The sequence below is a fragment of the Taudactylus pleione genome, unplaced genomic scaffold (genome assembly GCF_031769625.1).
Source record: "Taudactylus pleione unplaced genomic scaffold, aTauple2 ptg000487l, whole genome shotgun sequence".
Lineage (NCBI taxonomy): Eukaryota > Metazoa > Chordata > Amphibia > Anura > Myobatrachidae > Taudactylus > Taudactylus pleione.
In genome coordinates this window covers 1,683,297-1,704,048 of record NW_028284889.1, presented here as the reverse complement: position 1 = coordinate 1,704,048, position 20,752 = coordinate 1,683,297, and the positions used below count along the sequence as shown (strand labels likewise).

The 20,752-nt window shown below is 42.7% G+C and overlaps 1 protein-coding gene across 1 annotated transcript; it reads left to right on the top strand.

The window, feature by feature from the left end:
• The first annotated feature begins 1,864 nt into the window (after window positions 1-1,864).
• On the top strand, window positions 1,865-20,416 carry LOC148502655 (uroplakin-3b-like). The gene is made up of 6 exons (XM_088449522.1): window positions 1,865-2,017; window positions 5,475-5,618; window positions 6,683-6,899; window positions 12,909-12,985; window positions 14,207-14,333; window positions 17,862-20,416. Exons 1-6 carry the CDS (start codon window positions 1,957-1,959, stop codon window positions 18,031-18,033), a joined length of 798 nt encoding a protein of 265 aa, XP_088305648.1. The 5' UTR covers window positions 1,865-1,956; the 3' UTR covers window positions 18,034-20,416.
• The last annotated feature ends 336 nt before the right edge of the window (window positions 20,417-20,752 follow it).

Sequence of the window (20,752 nt, the reverse complement as noted above, 5' to 3'; positions counted from 1 at the left end):
CCAGGGCTGGTTCTACACATACGCTGGTTACGCAGCCGAGAAGGGCGCCACATACAGCAGGGCGCCCTGACCCGGCTGCGGCCAGCGACATGCAGCTCGGGTTGGTGGATGGCAGTCAGACTGTGTCACTGTGACACAGCTGCCTGCCATTCTATTACCAGGGGCGGGCCACAGCCGTGGCTCCGGCTCCCTCGGTTTATATTGGCATGTTGGCCAGGCGACGTGATGTCATGACGTCACGTCGCACTCACAGTGCGCAAAGAAGTCTGGGGCTGGCCAGCCTGGATACCTGCGGCTGGCTTTGAAGAGTCCCGGACCTGAGCACTTGGAGAAAGCCATTGGCAGGCTCCAATACTAATGTAGTACACCACACTCCTCAGAGCCTCTCTGCTGTATTTACTGTGGATATATATATATATATATAATATGCAGTATATATACATACACCCACAGTAAATACAGTAGAAGAGGCTCTGAGGAGTGTGACACTGCTTGCACTCACTGAGTGACCACCAGGCTTGGCTTTGGCTTTTCCCATGAGACCACGCCCCCTTAATTTGTTCGGATGCGCACACAGTCCCACTGAAGGTGCCGGAAAAAACATTCTGCTTACCTCAAAATGTCAGCTCATGCCGGCCCTGTATGTAACTGAGATCTCTGCATTACTATTATCATGTAGAATTGTACATTTCTGTTACTGGCCTGTTTGCAGTGTGCTGGGGGAATTCTATTTGTTTTTCCTAGTCTAGATTAACCCCTCCCTTGCATGCATCTGAGATGGGCCTATGAATTGGTATGAGCAACTGTCATATTGTATATCAAATTCCATTCCATTTTGCATACTGTCATTTCTAGTTTTCTAATTCAATCACTGTACATACCTATAGATGTGATTTCTTGTGTAAATTGATAAATTCCTGTAAAATACCTGTATATAATGCTTAGTTACAAACCCACACAAATCAACACATAGGGCCTGACTTAGAGGTGCACACCTTTATGCTGATGCTGCGATTTTGTTCATACTGGGACGCCCACATACAGCGAGACTAATCCGTCTCAGACGCATCATCTTACCATGGCGTCCTGTGTAAGCGCTACTGTGTCTTTAGATGCAGCCGTGCCTGTGACTCCCCTGTGTCTGCCTAACCACCCCCGTCACCTTCTAGGAATGTCCATTGAAATCCACGGCTCATGCGTCCAAATTCGTTCTATGTCTCCCAGTGGTAACTAAAACATTGGCCAACTGGTGCGGCATCGACACTCCGTCCGTCTCTGAAACAGGCCCATGAAGTAAAAAACCCAGCATCTGCTCTGAAAGTGCGCATTTTTATATTCTGCGTATTGCACAGAATGTACATTTATCTGAGTAAATGATTCATTCCAAGTGTTCATATGTAAGCACTAGTCTCCTTTAAGATATTCCATGCACCAACGATTTCACCCTTCAGTTAGGGTTTGTACAGTTAAAAATATCTCTGGCACTTACGCAAAGCACAAGAACATATTTTGTACCACACCTTGTGTGGCATTTACCGTGATACACAACTGCAAATTTGGGGTATTGTACATGACCTGTCACATACAGTAGCAGAGCTCAAATGGTCTAATATGGTATTTTTATTTCATCAACAGGTGATTTGCTCCAAGGTTGTTGAAGGAAAAATGGGTCTTTCATAAAACATTTGCTTATTTAATATAAAGATTCATATAATTACAATATTTTTATTCCTGAAACAAGTCGGACGTGTTTGTCTTCTCTACCTCTGGTCAATATGTGAAGAATGCAGAAACACAAAAGGGAGCATTTTCACCCTTAGGCAGTCAACAGGTGTTTTTTGAGACTCTTCATAGCAACATTTCCGAAAGCCGAGAATGGTCATCAGTTAGAAGCACAGAGAGAACGTCCGCGATTATATTATAACACGGCATTAAGAAATCCAAGAGCTATCAGCAATGATGAATCTACATATGAAACTGGGGCTTTTGCTGTCCTTGGCCACATATACTGTTGCAGGTAAATCTTCTTATTTTTAATTTATATCTTATGTAAGAAGTTTGGAAAATCATCTCTGTTTCACAATTTTGTGTAAATGGTTTCCTTTCAAATGTATTTTGTATACTAGTAATTTAAGGCACTGGTCTGATTGTAGTGGGTAAAATCTAAAATTCAGCTTAGCTTTTCAAAGCTTGCCTGCGGTAACTAATGCCATCTTCAGATGATGATAACTCGCTGTTCACTATAGGGGGATGTTTGGTCAGCGAATGATCTTCTGATTTCACCACAGTGGGCTGAACTCCCAATACCTATCACAACTTTTTTGCACTCACATGTGCCACTAAATGAACACATTAGACAGGCTGTGTCCATAACATACTTACCTACTCTCCCAAAACCTGTGGGAGACTCCCATTTTTTCCCAGGAGTACCCCGGGATTCCAAAAGAGTAGGTAGTCTTCCCGCATCCCAGCCACTTTCTTGTGATGCGGGCAGGATGGGGCGTATAATACCGGGAATCAGAGTCTGTGGAGGGGGCAGGACCAACATGAAAAAATGTATGATAATCGTGCCATTGTGACGGCTCCCGATCTTCCAGATGCACGATTCACTGCATTTTTCATGAAGGGGCAGGACCTAATGATGCAACTAGAGAGGCCCTGCCCCATCAGCTGCCACCTGCATCACCTCTCTGGGTTTCTCAAATGTTCCTGCAGTCAAACACTGAAAATTTAGTATTTTCGGAGCTTGATGAATTTCGGTCCCCATACTAGTGTATGGGGACAGCGTGCAAGGTTGGGACTGAAGGGTAAGCAGGAGTTATCCGTGATATTTCCTGTGTTACCTTTATAATGAATGACTTTGACACTTAATTTATACAAAAGTAGGTAAAAATGTAAATTTTCACATGCTTTTGTATAAAATAAGTGATAATGAATAGATCCCAGTGTAAGCTCAGTATAGTCAGTCTAATTATAGTCATGTGATGACCATACACCAATGACCATGCTGTCATTCTCAGTTTGCAATATTCTTTGTCAGATCTTATTTCAATTGTGCAAAATAACACTATGCAGATTACACACTTGCCGACATTGTGGCTGCCCTGGCACACGCTTGATGTGACATTGGGGGCAGAATGAGGGGCGTGGTCGCACAATTGCATCATCATAGCCCCGTACCTGCTACACATTGCTGAGAGGACCGGCATTATGAAGCAGGGAGCGGAGCCAAAATGACAGGATTGAGTGTGAACTGCATCATCGCTGCAGGGGTGGTGTAGGGGGAGGAGACTTTCCCACTTTTCCGGGAGAGTAGCGGTTTTTGGGAGCCTCCCGACCATTTCCCGGGAGAGTAGGCAAGTGTGAAAAAGCTCCCAGAGGAGCGAAACGCGTCTAAGGGGTTTCATATACAGTGACCAGTTCCGTCAGCATCTGGAGTTTGATTATTACCTTTATTTACTACCCACCGCCAATCTTTACTACAAGCGCAAAGAGGTGTCGGCTCACTTAGAGCACAACCAGCTGCTAATCAGGATGTGGGGGAGAGCGGCGGAAATTGTGCCAACAGCAGGGACACGAGACCGCTGCCAGATCGCACCATCGGTCAGATGCGTGCCTTACCTGCAGCCGCTACCCCGCTCAGCTATCACAAAGCCTAACCAGCTGACACTCAGGACGCAAGTGAGAGTGGTACATCCTGTATCACCAACGAGGACACGAGACCACTGCCAGACCACGGTGCTGGTCAGGTACGTGCCTTGATAATAGCCACCACCTTGCCTCACTACTAAGAGTTGACCTTTGCCAATAAGCTGTCACTGTGTGGACAATATCCGAGTGATTCTACTTATTACACCTAGCGCTATATATCAATTTATACAAATAGCTCTGGCTGACTACAGATCCCAGCCAAACATAGATCCACGTGTGTATTTATTGGACACCCAATCGAAGGGGGATTGTTACTATCTATTATCTCACTGTGGGATGAGTTGTCTTGGTGGATATATGGTGGCATAATTTAACGAGTGTTTTATCTCAACAAAAGGAACTTTTGTGTACTGTCAGTATCAGCCCAAATGCTGATGCTTGGATGAACTTTGGATACTAAACACAGTTGATACACTGAGCAGTGAGCAATTGAATCTAATTGTATCTATTCACATATACTTCAGCTACTAAGAGCTGTCAAAGTAATTGCAACAATTTTGCTACATTTTATTCTCCATATAGCGATATTAATTATGTATGTGATGTCAATTTTATTATGTGTGTAATAAATGTTTTGTGATTCAGAGAAGTTTGTGATGTGGATCAATCAAGTATAGTTATTATTCAGCAGCGCAACCTATCTTTTTCATTTTGGAGTAGACAAGTATGGCAGATTTCCAAAATAAAAATGAAAAATTACAAAACAACCAAACTGATTGTCAAATTGTTAGTATTTATTGCCAGTATTAATGGAATGCATTAAATGCTTCATGATGAACCTTCAAAAGATAATGTTGTGATACTTGTGTATTAGCTGAAAACCGATAGCCTTCAGCAGATATACAAATGTAAGTCAGATAGAGACACGAGTGGATAATGAGATGCAGAGTTAGTAAGTAAATGGGTAGTCAGACATTTGCGTGGTCAGTACACAGGCAGGTAGTCAGACATTTACAATGAAGAGAAGTAAGTAGCAATTGCTGAGCAGGCAGAATACACAAATAGAGTTATATGAGAAATAGGCTATTTGTAGGTCTAAACAGAATCCAAGATGGATTTATCAGAGGCCCTACTGGCCATCTTGGACAAGGGCAAATAAAAGGAAAAGTTCCACCACAAAAAGTGACCTCGGGTGGCCAGAGCTATGACCATTTCTAACAGAAAAACAGTAGATCGCTAGCAATCTGACACATGCTTGGCCAAACCTTCTACATCTCAAATGACAGTATTTATGTTCTAATAAAGGAGATTACAAAATCAGAAGACTGTGAATTCAAATTTATGCAGTAATAACTTTTAACACTTTTGGGGCTGAGTTGGGGCCTAGGATTCTTGTTACAGTATCAAAAAAGCAGGGGGGGAGTGTTATATATATATATATATATATATATATATATATATATATAAATAACACACACACTAACACAGTACACATGCATACTTAAACTTTTGATGCATCTTGCATCATGGTGTGAACCCCCTCATAGTATAATCCCCGTGATTTGCCAGAATATGGGGGGTGGGGCTTGTCATATTATCCCTGTCCACTCACTGTCTTCAGTATATGGGGGAATTGGTCCTTCAGTGGGGGTTTCTGGATACTTAGAAACCTCCTCTGCATGCCTCAGTGGGTTAGTGATCCCTACAGCTTCACAATGCCTTAAGGGTGAAGTTTGCTAACAAATGAAATGTTACTGTACTTTTCCTACCAATTGTGCCCTTTCCCTTACAAATAATGCATTTTGTTGTGTCTTGCTTTACAGATGCTCCATTTTATGTTCCTCGAGTTACAATCAAGCCATTCCTAGGGAGACTGACAAATCTAGGTTTTACACTTGATCAACCACAATGCATCTTTCACCCATATAACACAAGTGATGTTTGGTTGGTTGTTGCATTGGATACAGGTAATATTCAATATTTTTATGTTTGACTGATAAAAACTACAGTATATAGTATAACCATCAGTGAAGTTAATTTTTCATATACATGATGATGATGGCTTTATGTATGAAGATGGACCTTTGCAAGCACACATATATGTTCATAAAAATACATATACTGTATATACATACCACCCAACTGTCCCGATTTCAACAGAGAAGTCCTGTTTTACAGGCACCATCCCACTGTCTAACTCGTGGGCCGCAGTGTCCTGCAAGCGGGGGAGGGAGAAGGGGTGGCGTTGGGGAGGACACTCACACCGCTACTCTGCATAGCTGAGCAGCGGTGGCTGGATGAGGCCGCCGAGGAGTGCTGCTTTCCGCAGTGCTGCACCGCCTTTTGTCGGAAATTATCAGGTTTCAATGAAACATTCCAACCACATTAAACATTATACAAACCATAGAATAGCCGGGTGGGTGGGTATCCAAAACTGGAAAGAGGGAGAATGCCATTTGAACTGCCTAGTATTTATATGTCTAACTGCCTATTTATATGTCTAACTGCTAGCAACAAACATTAACCCTTACTGACCCCTGCCAAATATTCCTTAAAAAACCAGGTGCTTGTATATAATCAGATTTATACAGTCTTCAGATACATGTGGAGCAAATCCCTGTATAAACAAAAGTAAAAGCTATACTTTGTTAACATCTGACATCAGTAGTCATCAAAAATAATATTTTTAACTGTGGTGGTCATATTAGGAAATTCCTCATCCCTGACTGAGAGTGACACTGATGACTGGTGGATTATACCTTTCACACTTTTTTATGGTGTGTTTGAACAGTACCTATTACATATCTTATTCGGTCATTGCTCCCTTTATTAGTGATAACTTAGCTGGTGCCTTCTAACTTCCTTATATTTCTTAGCAGGCAATGAAATATTCCATTTATTATGGACTGGTACATTTGTTGACTTAAACATGAAAATATGTACAGAGTTAATGGATAATAATATGCCAAATAAATGCAGCATTATTTTTATTTTCATTGCTCTTTAAACCTTTCTTTTTTGTTTCCGACAGTTGTGCCAAACTTGACTGATACACATCTCAGTAACCCAGTCAGCTTTAATTCAACCAAAGACAATCAATACTATCACATTTACCAAATGCTTGGCATCAATTTCCCATGCTCCGATACAGCTCCGAGTCTTAGTGCTTTGGTTCCAGTTGGAGTTGAACAAAATTGCACTGGTTTAACATTTTGTAATGGAGTTTTAACTCAACGTGGACCTTACAGGTAAGATCACTTTGTTCATTTTTAAATATTTGTCTACATTGTTTGTCTAAAAGGGTTTAGAGTGCTCACTGCATTCTATGATACAACAGTCATTTTTGTAAGACATACTAACAACAGAAGACTATGAATGTCATTGTTAAATATTGCTGTGGGCAGGGCCAGATTAAGACCTTTAGAGGCCTGACGCACTTAAAAGATTTTAGTTCCCCCATTTATATTTTCCTTCCACCAATAAAACCCCCCAAAAAGTTACCTCCAACATTATCACTCAAGGCCTTTAAAAGCTTCCAAATTTGAACAAAGCCCCTCATCTGGCAACACTCACTCTCAGTGGACCACTGAACGGGACAGCCGACAAAACCAAGACAAGTTTACCAGTTACCAGATACTAATTTTTTGGTATTGCCAAGATTAATGGATATCATTAAACTCTATTATTACTATTTTATTTCTATTATTATTACTATTTTATTTCTATTATTATTATTATTTATATTATTGTATATAGCCCTTTTTTGTGGAACCTAGTTCAGCTGCACCATTTGCAGTTTTGCACCATACGATTCATGGTAAATCCGGCAATGGAAAATTTCTGTGGTGCCCCCCTTCCTTGATGCCCTCAATTAATCCAGCTCTGGTTGTGGTTTAGGTAAAGACAACAGTGACAAGAGGACAGCAGTTAAAAAGAGACATAGGGCTGGATGGAACAGTGTAATGGACAAGAAGCAACAGGGACTGATTATAGACGGGGCGAACGAGGTGGTCGTCCAGGGGCCCCCACACACTGGAGCCCCCAGACATTGCCCCTATCAGTGAAGAGAAAGAAGTGTATCGCTGGTAGACAAAAATTTATACAATTTAATACAAATTGAAGCTAAACAATAAATATACATATGATAAAATGACAACAAGCCTAATGGGTGTAATGTATCAATATAAAAGCTGCTAAAACAAACAGGGTGATAGCGATTTTTCTTCAATATAGCATTTCTGACATATATCAATCCAGTTAGTAAAAAATGATGAATAAAGTCTCACCCAGTCTGAAAAGAGTCTGCAATGTCCAATCCAATTGGATTAAAAATGTTCCTGTAATGCGCTGTCTATGCGGCACAGGGGAGTAAAGGTGGATATTGTTGGAGTGCGTGGATTAATTGGAGGGTGCCGTGGTGTAATTCCCACTTCAGTCCAGTGGCTCACCTCAGCCTGAAACGGCTTCCTTAGATGCAGTCTCCATTAGAGTCTCCTGGGACTGTTCCAGCAGTGAGCTGTATGCATAGCACTATAATTAGCCGCCGTGATAGAGCAGCACCACAGTGTATTAGCCGGTGGGTCCACTGTCTCACTTTAGGTGAATTATCAGCTGAGTGATCTCCATTTGGAGCTCCCATGTATGAGCGGCAGAGCTCAGTGGGTTAGCTCAGTGGCCGGCAGCCGCGATACCACTGTTTACGGCAGCAGAGTGTCACGGCTCAACTCCTCCAAAGTGTCAGTGGTAATCGGAATGGCAGAAAATGTATTCAGCAGCGGACAATGCGTCTTAGGTTCAGCAGCAAAATTCAAAGGAGCCCATGCACCTTAACGCATTTCTGCGGGACTTTTGCTCCCAGTTTGTTCAGAAGGAGGGCATAGATGCTTTGCAGTACTAAATCAGGTTTATATAAGGCTTGGAGTCACACCCCTTTCATTAGTTAATTTATTAGTGGACACCTGTAGTAGTTCCAAAGTCTCATTGCTTTCAAAAAGTTTTCAATTTAAAAATGTTTTTAATTTTTATTCTTCAATTGAAACCTTTTTGAATGCAATGAGACTACAAAGGGATGTGACTACGCCTTTACTCCCCTGTGCCGCATAGACAGCGCATTACAGGAACATTTTTAATCCAATTGGATTGGACATTGCAAACTCTTTTCAGACTGGGTGAGACTTTATTCATAATTTTTTACTATCTGGATTGATATATGTCAGAAATGCTATATTGAAGAAACATCGCTATCACCCTGTTTGTTTTAGCAGCTTTTATATTGATACATTACACCCATTAGGCTTATTGTAATTTTATGATATGTATATTTATTGTTTAGCTTCAATTTGTATTAAATTGTATACATTTTTGTCTACCAGCGCTACACTTCCTTCTCTTCATTGTATTTTTCTTTTAGTGGGTTGCAGTTCCCACTTATACTCCTTTTACACCGGAGCTAAAACTCGGGTTATTGCAGGGTTAACCCGGGCAGCTCCCTGGTGTAAAAGGGGAGAAGGTTAGATTGCCAGGTCGAGTGACCCGGCAATCCAACCCAGGTAAATAGCAGGGTTTAACACGGGCGTAGCCCGTGAAACCCTGCTGTGAGAACAGCGCACTCTGGGTCACGATGACCTGAAGTGCGCTACTAGCCGGCCGATTGGTCCGGCTTCAGTGGCGCTTGGAGATGACATCATCTCCAAGCGTCCACTTTCACGCCTGGAAAGCTGGGTCTATACAGACCCGACTCCAGTGTGAGCAGCGCCGACTTGGGAATATCCAGAGTCGGTACCGGCTAAATTCTGGGTCTGATCCGGATAGGAACTCTGGGCCTGATTCAGACCCGGTCACAAGTGCTGAGCGCTCGCAACCGGGTCGATGGTGGCCCAGAGCGCATGCGCACGACAGAGCCGGCTCCGTCGCGCACATGCGCGACACCCGGATAGCGACGGGCAATCCGTCGCTCCGAGTCTCGCACCAAAGGCTGCGAGCTGTCGATGTTGAGTGACAGCTCACCCCCTTTGGTGGGCGGGCTGAGGAGGTGGCTGCCAGAATGGAGGCGTTCCCATGAGAACGCCTTCCATTTGGGGGCGGCCCCACTGACATCACGAGTGATGTCAGTGGAGAGATTCCGGCTCTGTTAGAGCCGAAATCTCTCTGGGGCTTGCGGTCACGAGACCCTACCACAAGGATCTCTTGACCATCGCGACCATCATCATGGCCGCTCTCTATAGCTGTGGGTGGTCACCCACAGCTATGCGAGCGGCCAGGGGGCCGCACAAAAATAAAAAAACCGCCCTGATTGAGAGCGAGCGCTCTTTCAGAGCGTCCAGCTCTGAATCAGGGCCTCTGTTCCAGCTCCGGGTCAGACCCGGAATTTTGGAGGAAAAGGGTTATTAGTGTAGCAGCTCAGTAGTCAGTATAGTCCTCACACAGACTAAATTGCGCACCTGTTTTCTATCATCAATTGCCCTTATCAGGCCCACTCTGCCACCTCCCTTGCCTTCTGCAAGCATAGCTGACTCGCACACTGCAAGGTCACTTGCCCCTACTCACCTTTCAGTCCAGGGTCCAGCCCGGCTTTCCCTCAGGTGGAGTGGATGTGCTCCTCGGTGCTCTGCTCGCTTGCCTGGCTCCCCACTCTACCAGCCCAGGCTGCTCCTGCTCTGTGAAAGCCGAGCCAGTGACAGCACCTCCGGCAGAAGGAAGATGGCAGCCGATGGCACGATGCGCACCACTCGCGGCCACCAGGGTCCTGACAGGTAATGCAGGTTCCTGGCCCTCTCCTTGTACTGTATGTGTGTGTGTGCGTTCTGCCCTTCACTATCCATTGCGGCTGTGATGGGAATCTTCAGCCGGCAACCTTGCATTACAAGAGTGCATCTGGCTGCCCAGAAACCACTCTCCCTGCTGGCTCTACTGCCCCCAATGTTCATTACAAATGCCACCTGCCATGTGTCGTACTATCATGCAGGGGCATGGAAGTGGCAACAGGTGGTTAGCATCAACAGTACCCCCAGTATACAGTGCCCCCAGTAGTGGTTCTTCTCATGCAGGTCCCCAGTAGTGTCCCTTATACAGTACCCCCAGTAGTGGTCCCCCTTAAGCAGGCCCCCAGTAGTGGTGCCCCCAGTAATGCCCCTTATACAGTGCCCCCAGTAGTGATCCCCCCTATGCAGTGCCCACAGTAGTGATCCTCCCCATGCAGTGCCCCCGTAGTGGTAATCCCTATTCAGTGCCCCCGGCCAGTAGTGCAACACAAGCAAAGACATGACATACACACACAAAACACTCACTGACTTACAACGCTGTTTGCTCCTCCGTACTCCCGCTCGGTCCTGCCCACTGCAGGAGAGGAAGGCAGAGCTCATGAGTGAGCTCCAGCCAGGCTCTGGCAGTGGGTGCAGCAGCCAGTGAGAGTCTGTCTGACTCTCATTGGCTGCTCAAACACACACATCGCTGCAGCGCCGGTTGCGATGTGTGTGTAACTGTGTAGTGTGGACCGCTCTCACTGCGGTCTGCACTACACTGAGTGACTAGGACGGGCCTATACCGTGGCCAGCGGCACACACACACACCCCCCGCGCACCGCCGGTTCCCCGGCGGCCCTGCCCTAGTTACGCCACTGCTAACAAGCAAGAGAACAGTTACTGAAACACAAGCACACAGCAAACATTACAGACTTCAAATGCACTGAACAGGAAACAGATCATTTGAAACAACAGTGTGTTATAAGATTTATATGTCACAGAAATATTTGACATAAAATTTTATATTAAAAAATCAAACTATTTCCATCCAATGATCACTCAATCTTGTTAACCAGAGTTGTATAACAAAATACAAATATGTATATGTAAAACGATGAAAGTTTCCTCATTCTGTAACTGGAAAAACAACTTTGAAATGTAAAAATTTGCATTTAGACAAAACTATTTTATTAAATGTGAAATCTAGCCAGAAGGGCAGATAAAGTGTCTATAATTTTCTTACATTCAAAACATCAGTGCTGTTTGGAATTATGTTGAAACTTAAAGATCAGTAAAAATATTAAAACTTAAGACATACAAGAATTAAAAGCACTAAGGAGAAAAATTATATTTTCTTTAGGGAGAACTCTTGTAAGACAATTTAATCTATAAAAAGCAGTTAAAACTTATCTTTTATTCCTATAAATGTAAAACAATAACCACCAAATGAAAATACATGCAAAATTGTCAAAAACAAAATAATAGGACTATAAGGGAGTACGACCCTTATGGTCACCCTTGTCCCTAATAAAAATCAGTATGCAGGTCACAAAATGTAATGGGTCAGAAGGAATGAGAATACAGTGTATCAATTTACCAATCTCACATAATAATTCATGCACATGCCTTTTACAAAATAATATGATATGTGTCACAATTGTATTGAAATCATATATTTAAACAATTGACCCTAAAACAGGCCACTAACAGATATGACCATCCCAATGGTATGTTAAGTGTGCTGAATGAGATGTGGTCCGGAATCCCAACACCTGTCACAATCCCAGCACCAGCATCCCGACTGCCAGCATCCCGTAGGTAAGTAGTGGGGTTAGGGTTAGGCAGAGCCGGCCCTAGGCATAGGCAAACTAGGGCCGGCTCTACCTAAGGACACTCAGGCACCACTGGGTCTGTCATGCAGCACACATCCAGTGAGAGCCTGACACTGTCACTCACTGCTTAATTACCAATAGCTGCAGCGGAGGCCACCTCAGCAACCAGTCACTCACTGAGAGCAGCACCAGTGCCATTGAGCCAGGGGTGGGGCTGTCCTATGTGCTGCTGCTGATTGGCAGACCAGAGTGTCTTTCACTCTGTCAGCCACCAGCCCCAGCAAGCACGCAACAGCAGTAGCCCAGTCAGTGTGTTTTGTATCAGTTGTCTTAAATTGTTATTAAATAAAACTAGGAGAGAGACAGCTGGCAGCCCAAAGCAGTGAAAGCACCACAAAGTGTCACACAAAAATGAAAACATTGGAAAAATTGGGAAAAACATTGGGGGAGAAACCTAGCGATGGTGATGAAACATTGGATCCTCACCATTGCAGGTTTACATCAAATATTGGAACCATCAGACCGACGGTTACGATAAAGCATCAAATGATTCCCATCCCGAGGCCCTGGATCTAAAATTAGTCTGAATATACTACAGAGATCAATTTACCTAACATTCTGCTCTATAACCAAGTGTTAAGGAACTAAAACCATTTGAAATGCATGTTTTGTTCTGTGTTTCCAGAGTTAAATTTGTTGTGCTGAACAATAACACAATGGTTGGGGGAACACGTTGGTCCGAACAAATCAACTTGACAACAGGTAGAATGTTTTTAAATATATTTATTTGACTGGGCCCCTATAATTACATTTCCTATTTAGCTGTGCATATCTCATCTTGACCCTGGCCTAACCATGAGAAACATTCTGCAAGAGCAGCTATCATATCACAAAGGTGGAGACCAGTTGATTCCAAGACAAGTATACTCTATTTTTGGTGTACTGTATCATTGAACTTCTAAAAACTGCATATGTGAGGTTCAGGTGCATCTTCATAGCAATCTACTGTACTTGCTTTCAATTAACAGAGAGTATGCATGCCTTATAGCCCTGTACTACTATCTAAGTATCTAGGAAAATATTATTCCAAGGTGATTTCTTCCCTATAGCCAGGAGGGTTCATCCAGGGCTCTGAGATAAACAGAGGAGCCCTAGGTAAGGCAGCTCCTAAATTTCAACAAGGGAGGGGCAGCTGAGGAAAATTATTTTCTAGGTGGTAATGCCGCTACAATACAGCAGTAACAAAAAATGACACAGGCATGTGAAAAAAAGTGCCATAGAAAATATAATAGCTTGTTTCCATTTTCATGATTTCTAGATGCATTTTTATTTCAAATCACAAAAAAAAAAGTGTGAGAGCCACTGTGCCATCCATGCAGTCCTTAATATGAGGAATAACCATATAAGGCCAGAACCAGGGCAGTAAAATCAGAGGGCAGACAAGAGGCTACTCATTAAGTTCACTTTCAACACACAAGGCAGTTGCTTCTGTTGTATTAGAGGCATTTGCCTAATGAGTGCAACTCTGAAGGTAATGGATGTAACCTATGCCTAGTGTAAACCAAGTGTGCTACTGTTGCTGTCCCACCTCCACTTTGTATATGGTAGCAACTATGGCTTTTTTGAGTAACACAATTGCACAAGCGTCAACAAACGTCCAGTTGCCCGCTCTACTTGGATTTCCAGGAGACTCACACATTAGGGGGAGTTCTCCCAGGAGAGTGGACAACTCTCATACATCCTGCCACTTCTGAAGTGGGAGGTGGAGCAATGACATGATTTTCTATAAATGGCATCATTGTGATTCATAGAGGCACGTCCCATCTCTCCCATCTGGACCACCCCTTCAATGTTTTCTCGGAGAGCAGATCAGGATGTAGGTAAGTATGGCCAACTCTACATCCTGCCCTATAACATCATTTCAGATCTGTATGTACCTATTTACTATGATATGAAATTGCAGTCACACTTTTGCTTCTTCAGGAAAGAACTCCACTAGTCTTGGTCAATCGTCTGCACGGAGTGCAGGAATGATCGTAATTATTGTCATACTCTCAATTCTCCTGGCTATATTACTAGCATGCCTCATTGCAGCACTCGCCACTGGCAGGTAATTAATGTGATGTATATATTTACTATTTTCAGCTTTCAAATCCTATATATTGTATACTTTTGAGCAACATCATCTTGCCTCTTTGTCTTGTACTACCCAGTCTTGTTTTATTACTGTTTTATTCTTGACTGTACTGCGCAATGGAATATGCTGGCACTATACAAGTAAATGATAAATTACTGTATGTTTATTTGTTTTCTGGTAGTAGCTACAACTGGTAAAAGTGTAGGATATAAGCAGGGCTTAAAGTGGTCCTGGAGAGGTGGTGGAACTCATCTCTCCCACCGTCTACTCCCCTCCCCCCCGCGCCACACTAGTCTGACAGGCCAAAACAAGTGTAAAAACTGTTCTTTACACACACAAACACTTTTGTGTATAGGAAAAGGTAAAGCGAATGGCTGGGGGCCGCCTAGGCACTGTATCATCAGTGATAATTTCTGTTGTGCCTCTGAGTTTTTTTATTGGGTCCCCACAAACTAGTCTATGTCACTTGGATGCCCAATGTTTTTATGCAACCCCTATGTATTGCCTTCGCTTGCTTCTTTCCTTACCTATATGCTGGTTTCTCTGAAATAAGGGACCTCTGAAGAAACTGAGCCCACTAGGCAGACAGTGAGTGGCTCTCTGTCTATGGGACTTCTGTGCAGGGACTTGGTGGAGGTGGAACTAGTTCCACCTGCCATTAGAGGTGACGGAACTCAGGACCTCACAAAAAGTGAGCGCTTGCTCTGAATGAGGGAGGCAACTTTTTTTTTTAAAAGCCAGCCTCCTGGTCGCTTGCTAAGCTGTGGGTGACCACCCACAGCTTTTGCGAGTGGCCAGGTGTTGGTCACGATGGTCGCAACCATCATGACCATTGGGCTTGCGACGAGACCCTTGTGGTAGGGTCTCGTCTGCCGCAAGCCCCAGTGAGCTTCCGGCTCTAATACAGCCGGAAGCTCACTACTGACATCACTGGTGATGTCAGTAGGGCCGCCCTCTAATGGCAGGCTTCCCTTCAGGAATGCCTCTGTTTGTTCAGCCACCCCTCCCACCCCGCCTACAAAACGGGCGAACTGTCGATCAACATCAACAGCCACCCCGTTTGTAGCGAGCCCCAGAGCGAGTGAATTTCTCACTCGCTACGGGTCTTGTGCACGCGCATTGCACACGCCGCGATTGCGCAATGCACAACCATCGACCCGCTTGCGAGCACATAGCGCTTGTGAGCGGGTCTGAATCAGGCCCTCAGTTCCACCCCGTTCCTGCCCACTTTAACCCATGGATATAAGCCAGTGTCTATGATTATACTCTAAATTATTTAGCAACTTGTACAGAAAACAAACCTAGACCCAATTTAGAACTGTCATTTCCTCCTCATATATACGTATATCAGGGTTATATAAATAAAGGGGTTACTCAGGGGACCATACCTCTAAACCTAACATATGTCATATTATCTATTTTGTAAAGTCACACCTCACTAACCTCTTCACTGCTGCAGGTTTTCTCACCTGAGTCTATAAACTGGCAGTTAGAAGCTGTACATATAGCTGTATACCTATAGCCCATTTTTCCGCTTGTCATATTCCAAAATGAATATCATGCAGTACAAATACAAATTATACCTTGCATTTTTACATACGATATTGCATTATAAGAAAATACCATTCATCTTTTTACTCCTTCTAACAAGTTAGATACAATTTAACAAAAATGGCGAAAAAAAATATTATTTTCCTTCATATAGTAAGAAAGTGAACTAACAGCAAATAAGATGTTTTTTGTTATACAAACCACAAAAAATACTTTGTGTATTTTTGCTTCAGCATTAACCATTTAACTAATATATCATTTTTTTTTCAAAAAGGCCCTCAAAAATTAAATAGTTGTCTTTTTTATTTAATTAAGTTAAATCATCTTTACAAATGTATTTAAATATTTTATTTTATATATATGGCATAACGTGTTATAAGGGGCATTGCTGTGTGGCATGTGTTGTAAGGGGCATTACTGTGTGGCATAATGTGTTATAGGGGCATTACGGTGTGGCATAATGTTTTATAAGGGCATTACGGTGTTGCATAATGTGTTATAATGGACATTACTTAGTGTGGCATAATGTGTAAGGGGCATTACTGTATCACAAAACCACACACCTTTTACGGGAGTGCAAGGTAAAATGTCTTGTTTTTTGGGGGGGAGGCAGGAGGGCGCCTTAAACTATTTTGGCAGGGAGGAGCAGGCCGCACTGAGTGTGCACCCAAAATGCCAGCTCCTCCTCAGTGACAGGAGCCAGGTGCTGCAGTGTGACATTCTCCTGCAGCACTCAGCTCCTCTCACAAAGGAGGAGCCGATATTACAGGAACAACTAGCTCTGTTGGCCGGCCAGCATCACCGGGGATGCTGGATACGCCCCAGAGGGATTTCCTGTGAGGCCATGCCCCCTTTATTGTATTTCGGGCATGCTTCTCAACTGTGCAAGGGGGATATGGAGTGCGCCCAGTGACGCCTCTGTACTAGAGGGCCACATTATTTGAAAAATGTGACTCTCCTCTTTGAAATGTTGCTGTTGTTACACTGACCACTATACATTAACATCTGTGGAGACCCTAGTTTAAAGCGGGGACTCCCCTTTTTGAAACAAGGGTCCTCCCATCTTTCTAGGTATTAGAATGGGGGATACAGTATATTCTCCAGCATTTTATTTAAGAAAAATAATGAATTATTTACATAAATTACATTATAACGAGAATGTAATATCCTGGCACCCTGCTCCAAGGATTCTAGTAACACCCCATGTGTACTCAGCACTGTTGGGAAGCAGGTCATTTTTTTTCTGTAAACAGCTCCTGTCATTATGTACAAACAAGTGGGACGCATTGTCTGCAGTTTTAAGATATATGAGGACAACGAGTCCCACTTGCCGTCCACACTAATGGGGTTAAATAAATAACAGTGTGTCCAGTGCTGTAAATTGGTGTTACATTGGCCTGTGCCGACCACGCCCCCAAGCGCATGATGTCATGCCGATAGGGCGGGGTCGCCACTACCTGGAAGAACTGAAGTGCCTGGAGCACCCTCAGGGGCTGCATAGGTTGCGGTGTCCATGTCTGCAATGCCCAGATGATGCTCCGAACAACACCACAGCAGCGTTTCCGTGTGCAGTGTGCCTAGCCAGATGCAGGGACCTGGGGGAGGCAACGGTGCCATCCACAGTGCCCTGCACTCTGTGTGGCAGCACCACTCGCACACCCCTATTACGTTCCTGAGTGTATACACTATGCTATGAAAGCCAGACTTATGCTACTATGTATCAGACAATGTATTTTAATACTGTACCAAGCAACGTGTTAAAATATTTCTTTATTATTATTTAACATAATTTTTCTTCCCAATAAGCTTGTTTTTTCCTATATCTATTGAGTTTTTAGATTTTGCCAAAATGTAAAAATCATCTGATTAATTGAACTGTAATATATTTTGCCTATTGAAATATTATTTCATTTGTGTTGAAATTTTTTCCATCTTCATCTCTGTCAACAGTAAAGACATTTTCTGGTGTCGTGTGCTTGACAATGAAGGATTTCGGGGGCGAGAAGAAGTTCATATGAATGAATATCTGTCCAATATGCCTTACATTCCACACAGCATATACAAGACGCATTCTAAAGCGCTCTCTGCTAGAGTAACCAAAGTGTACACAGTCAATAAATGACTTTTTATTCTTATACTGTATATAAACACTAGCCTTTAACCTCCCCCAGTGCCTAATCCTAACCCTCTCGTCCGCAGCCTAACCCTACTGTTGACTTTTTGACAATTTTAACCTTTCACATGTCAACATTTTTACAATGTTGACATTGTGTAATTGACATTATGAATGTCGACACTGTACTGTAAATGTCGAACTAATGACTACATCCCATGACAGAGACACCTACCGTGACCCGCTGATGAGTCACAGCAGGTGTTGGCTGGAGGGTGACTTATTATCTGACTGCAGTAGTACTACAACACTCAGCCACCCGCTCTGCTCTCCACACTTAGCAGTGTAAGTTTGTGTTCCCTTTAAGGGCCGTATTCAATTAGAAGCGAAAAGTTAGTTTCGGAGATACTTTTTCGCCGATGATGTAATTTTCGCCAATTCCACTTTTCCCCGTATTCAAGTTGGCTGACTTTTTCGCCAAGGCGGAAACTCAATGCAATGGAACCGGTGAAAAAGTTTCGCCTATGAATAGCAGGCAGAAAAAAATGCAGAATTGGGGTTTTGGGGTGCAAATGTAGGAAAACCACCCAGCCCCACAAAGGTAAGGTGTGTCAATAAACAAAAAAAAAACACTTAAGAACACCCCAAAAAAGTACTTTCATTTTGGGGGTGAAAAAACCCAAAGTTGGGGTACAAAGTTAAAACTAGCGAAATAGGCTCCAGGGGTGTCCCCAAGTATGCAGCAGATGTTTTTATGATTGCAGGTGGTTGCGGCAGGTGGATTTTCACGTTTTTTAAAACGTCACATTAGCAACTTCAAAATATGCTAATACCCATTTTAATGTACCCCAAATTTGCTGGGACAAGTTATTTTCTACAAAAAACTTCCAAAATGCTATTGTTCACCACTTCTTAAAACACGCAAAATAGCACCTATTGAGACCATTTAAAGTGGCCAAATATCTTCAGCAGGGCTATTCGGGAGTATCCAGAGTGATCCTCCTTGTCAGTGCATCTTTTGGGGGGTGTCAGGCTGATTTCCCCAAAACTGACAGAACTTTTCGCCTATTTAAGTTTCGCCGGGTTCCGTTTTCGCCTATTTGGAATTGAATACGGGGATAAGCGGGGCTCCGCGCGATACTTTTCTGCACCGAAAACCAGCGATGATGTTGAAAAGTCCGGCAACGGAATTTTCATTTCAAATTGAATATGGGCCACAGTGTTAGATACATACAGGAGAAGGGCTCCATCACTTATTTTCAAGGGATTGGGGATGAGGTTACATTGGCGCGGCTCTCTTAATACATTGTATGTTGTGTGGCCACAGCAGATGGAAGTGGACAAACAATTCTGTGATATTAAATATGATTGTAGCTACTACCAAATAGGGTGCTGAGCCCTATCTATAATCTCAACAAGAAAAATCAAAAAAAGGAAAAAGGAAAGCGCTAATCATGCCCTCATGTGTTTTGGTTTTGGATCAGTATTTTTTTTTTTCAATTAATAAAAACAACTAAAATCACAAACTTTGGGCCTGTATTTGTTCCAACAGTATTATTAACCTCAACATTAATTTCCAGTCAATTCCAGTCACTTTGACCACCTCACAATATTGTTTTTATCCAGTGTAGGCCAAATGGTTGCACCGAGCTAGCTTGCGACTAAGCTCAGCTACAGAAGTGGGTGGGACAAACACATGGCAATTCAACTGTAAACATGGCACATCTAGGAAACAGAGTGGCACTGCAGTGGCAGACAGCATAGCAGTTTAATATAAACTAAAACAATGCTATAGAATGTTTTCGTTAATCAAGAAATAGATCAGAGGCCCGAGGGCAGTACAGGGAAATGGAGGTGGAGTATGTAGTGGAAGAGAGATTGATTAATTAATCATTATTTTATTACTGCTATTAAGAAAAAAAAAATCAGAGAAGTGGAAAATGCTATTAAGAAACAAACACCCAAAACGGATGAAAGTGTTGCATTAATTAACTGATTGATTAACTCATTGGTCAATTAGTAATAATTTATAATTGATAAAGAAAATTTAATTTAAGGCCATAAAATATTACACTGTTAATAGCCAAGCATTCCTCACAAGGGTTGAAAGAGAATCCAAGAAAATGAATAGTTTCACTGCAGAGCAGCTAACTCTAAATCAGCCTATCTTATAACTAACAAATATTAGGAGGCTGACCTAATATTAGGAGGCTAACCTGCTGGCCACACTACCCCTTCCCCCATAATTGGGTAACACACTTCTGTAGTACATTTATGAGGTGAGGGAGAGTCTGAGAGATAATAAACACAATTTTTTATTTATTTTGATAAACGTAAAACACATTTTTTTAAAAATGGCTATTTGATGCCACTTCCAGTATGAAACTGCTTGTATGACATAAATTCTCAATAAAAAGTTTTTTTTTTCAAGGAAACATTGTCAAAGCATTCACTTTTTCTCAAAACAATGTATCTTGAATACAATACATTATATTGCCTTACAGCAGACTTTACAATAGAACATATTAATAACAATTATTTAAAAAAAAAAATTGCCTACCAACTGCAACACACTATGCAGATATTAAGGCGGTGGCCCTTGACATGCTGACCATTAGTCTAAAAAATTCAGGGCGTAATACAGAAGTTTTTAAGAACACACAAAAATTTGATTTTGATAAAAGTAAAACAAATACAACAAATAACTGTCCACCACATTGCAATACAC

What these genes read in the sequence shown, in the direction of transcription:
- LOC148502655 (XM_088449522.1), top strand. Translation starts at nt 1,957, where the DNA reads ATGATGAATCTACATATGAAACTGGGGCTTTTGCTGTCCTTGGCCACA. An exon ending in GGTTGTTGCATTGGATACAG is followed by an intron (nt 5,619 to 6,682) that starts GTAATATTCAAT and finishes TGTTTCCGACAG; the next exon opens with TTGTGCCAAACTTGACTGAT. An exon ending in GCAGCACTCGCCACTGGCAG is followed by an intron (nt 14,334 to 17,861) that starts GTAATTAATGTG and finishes CTCTGTCAACAG; the next exon opens with TAAAGACATTTTCTGGTGTC.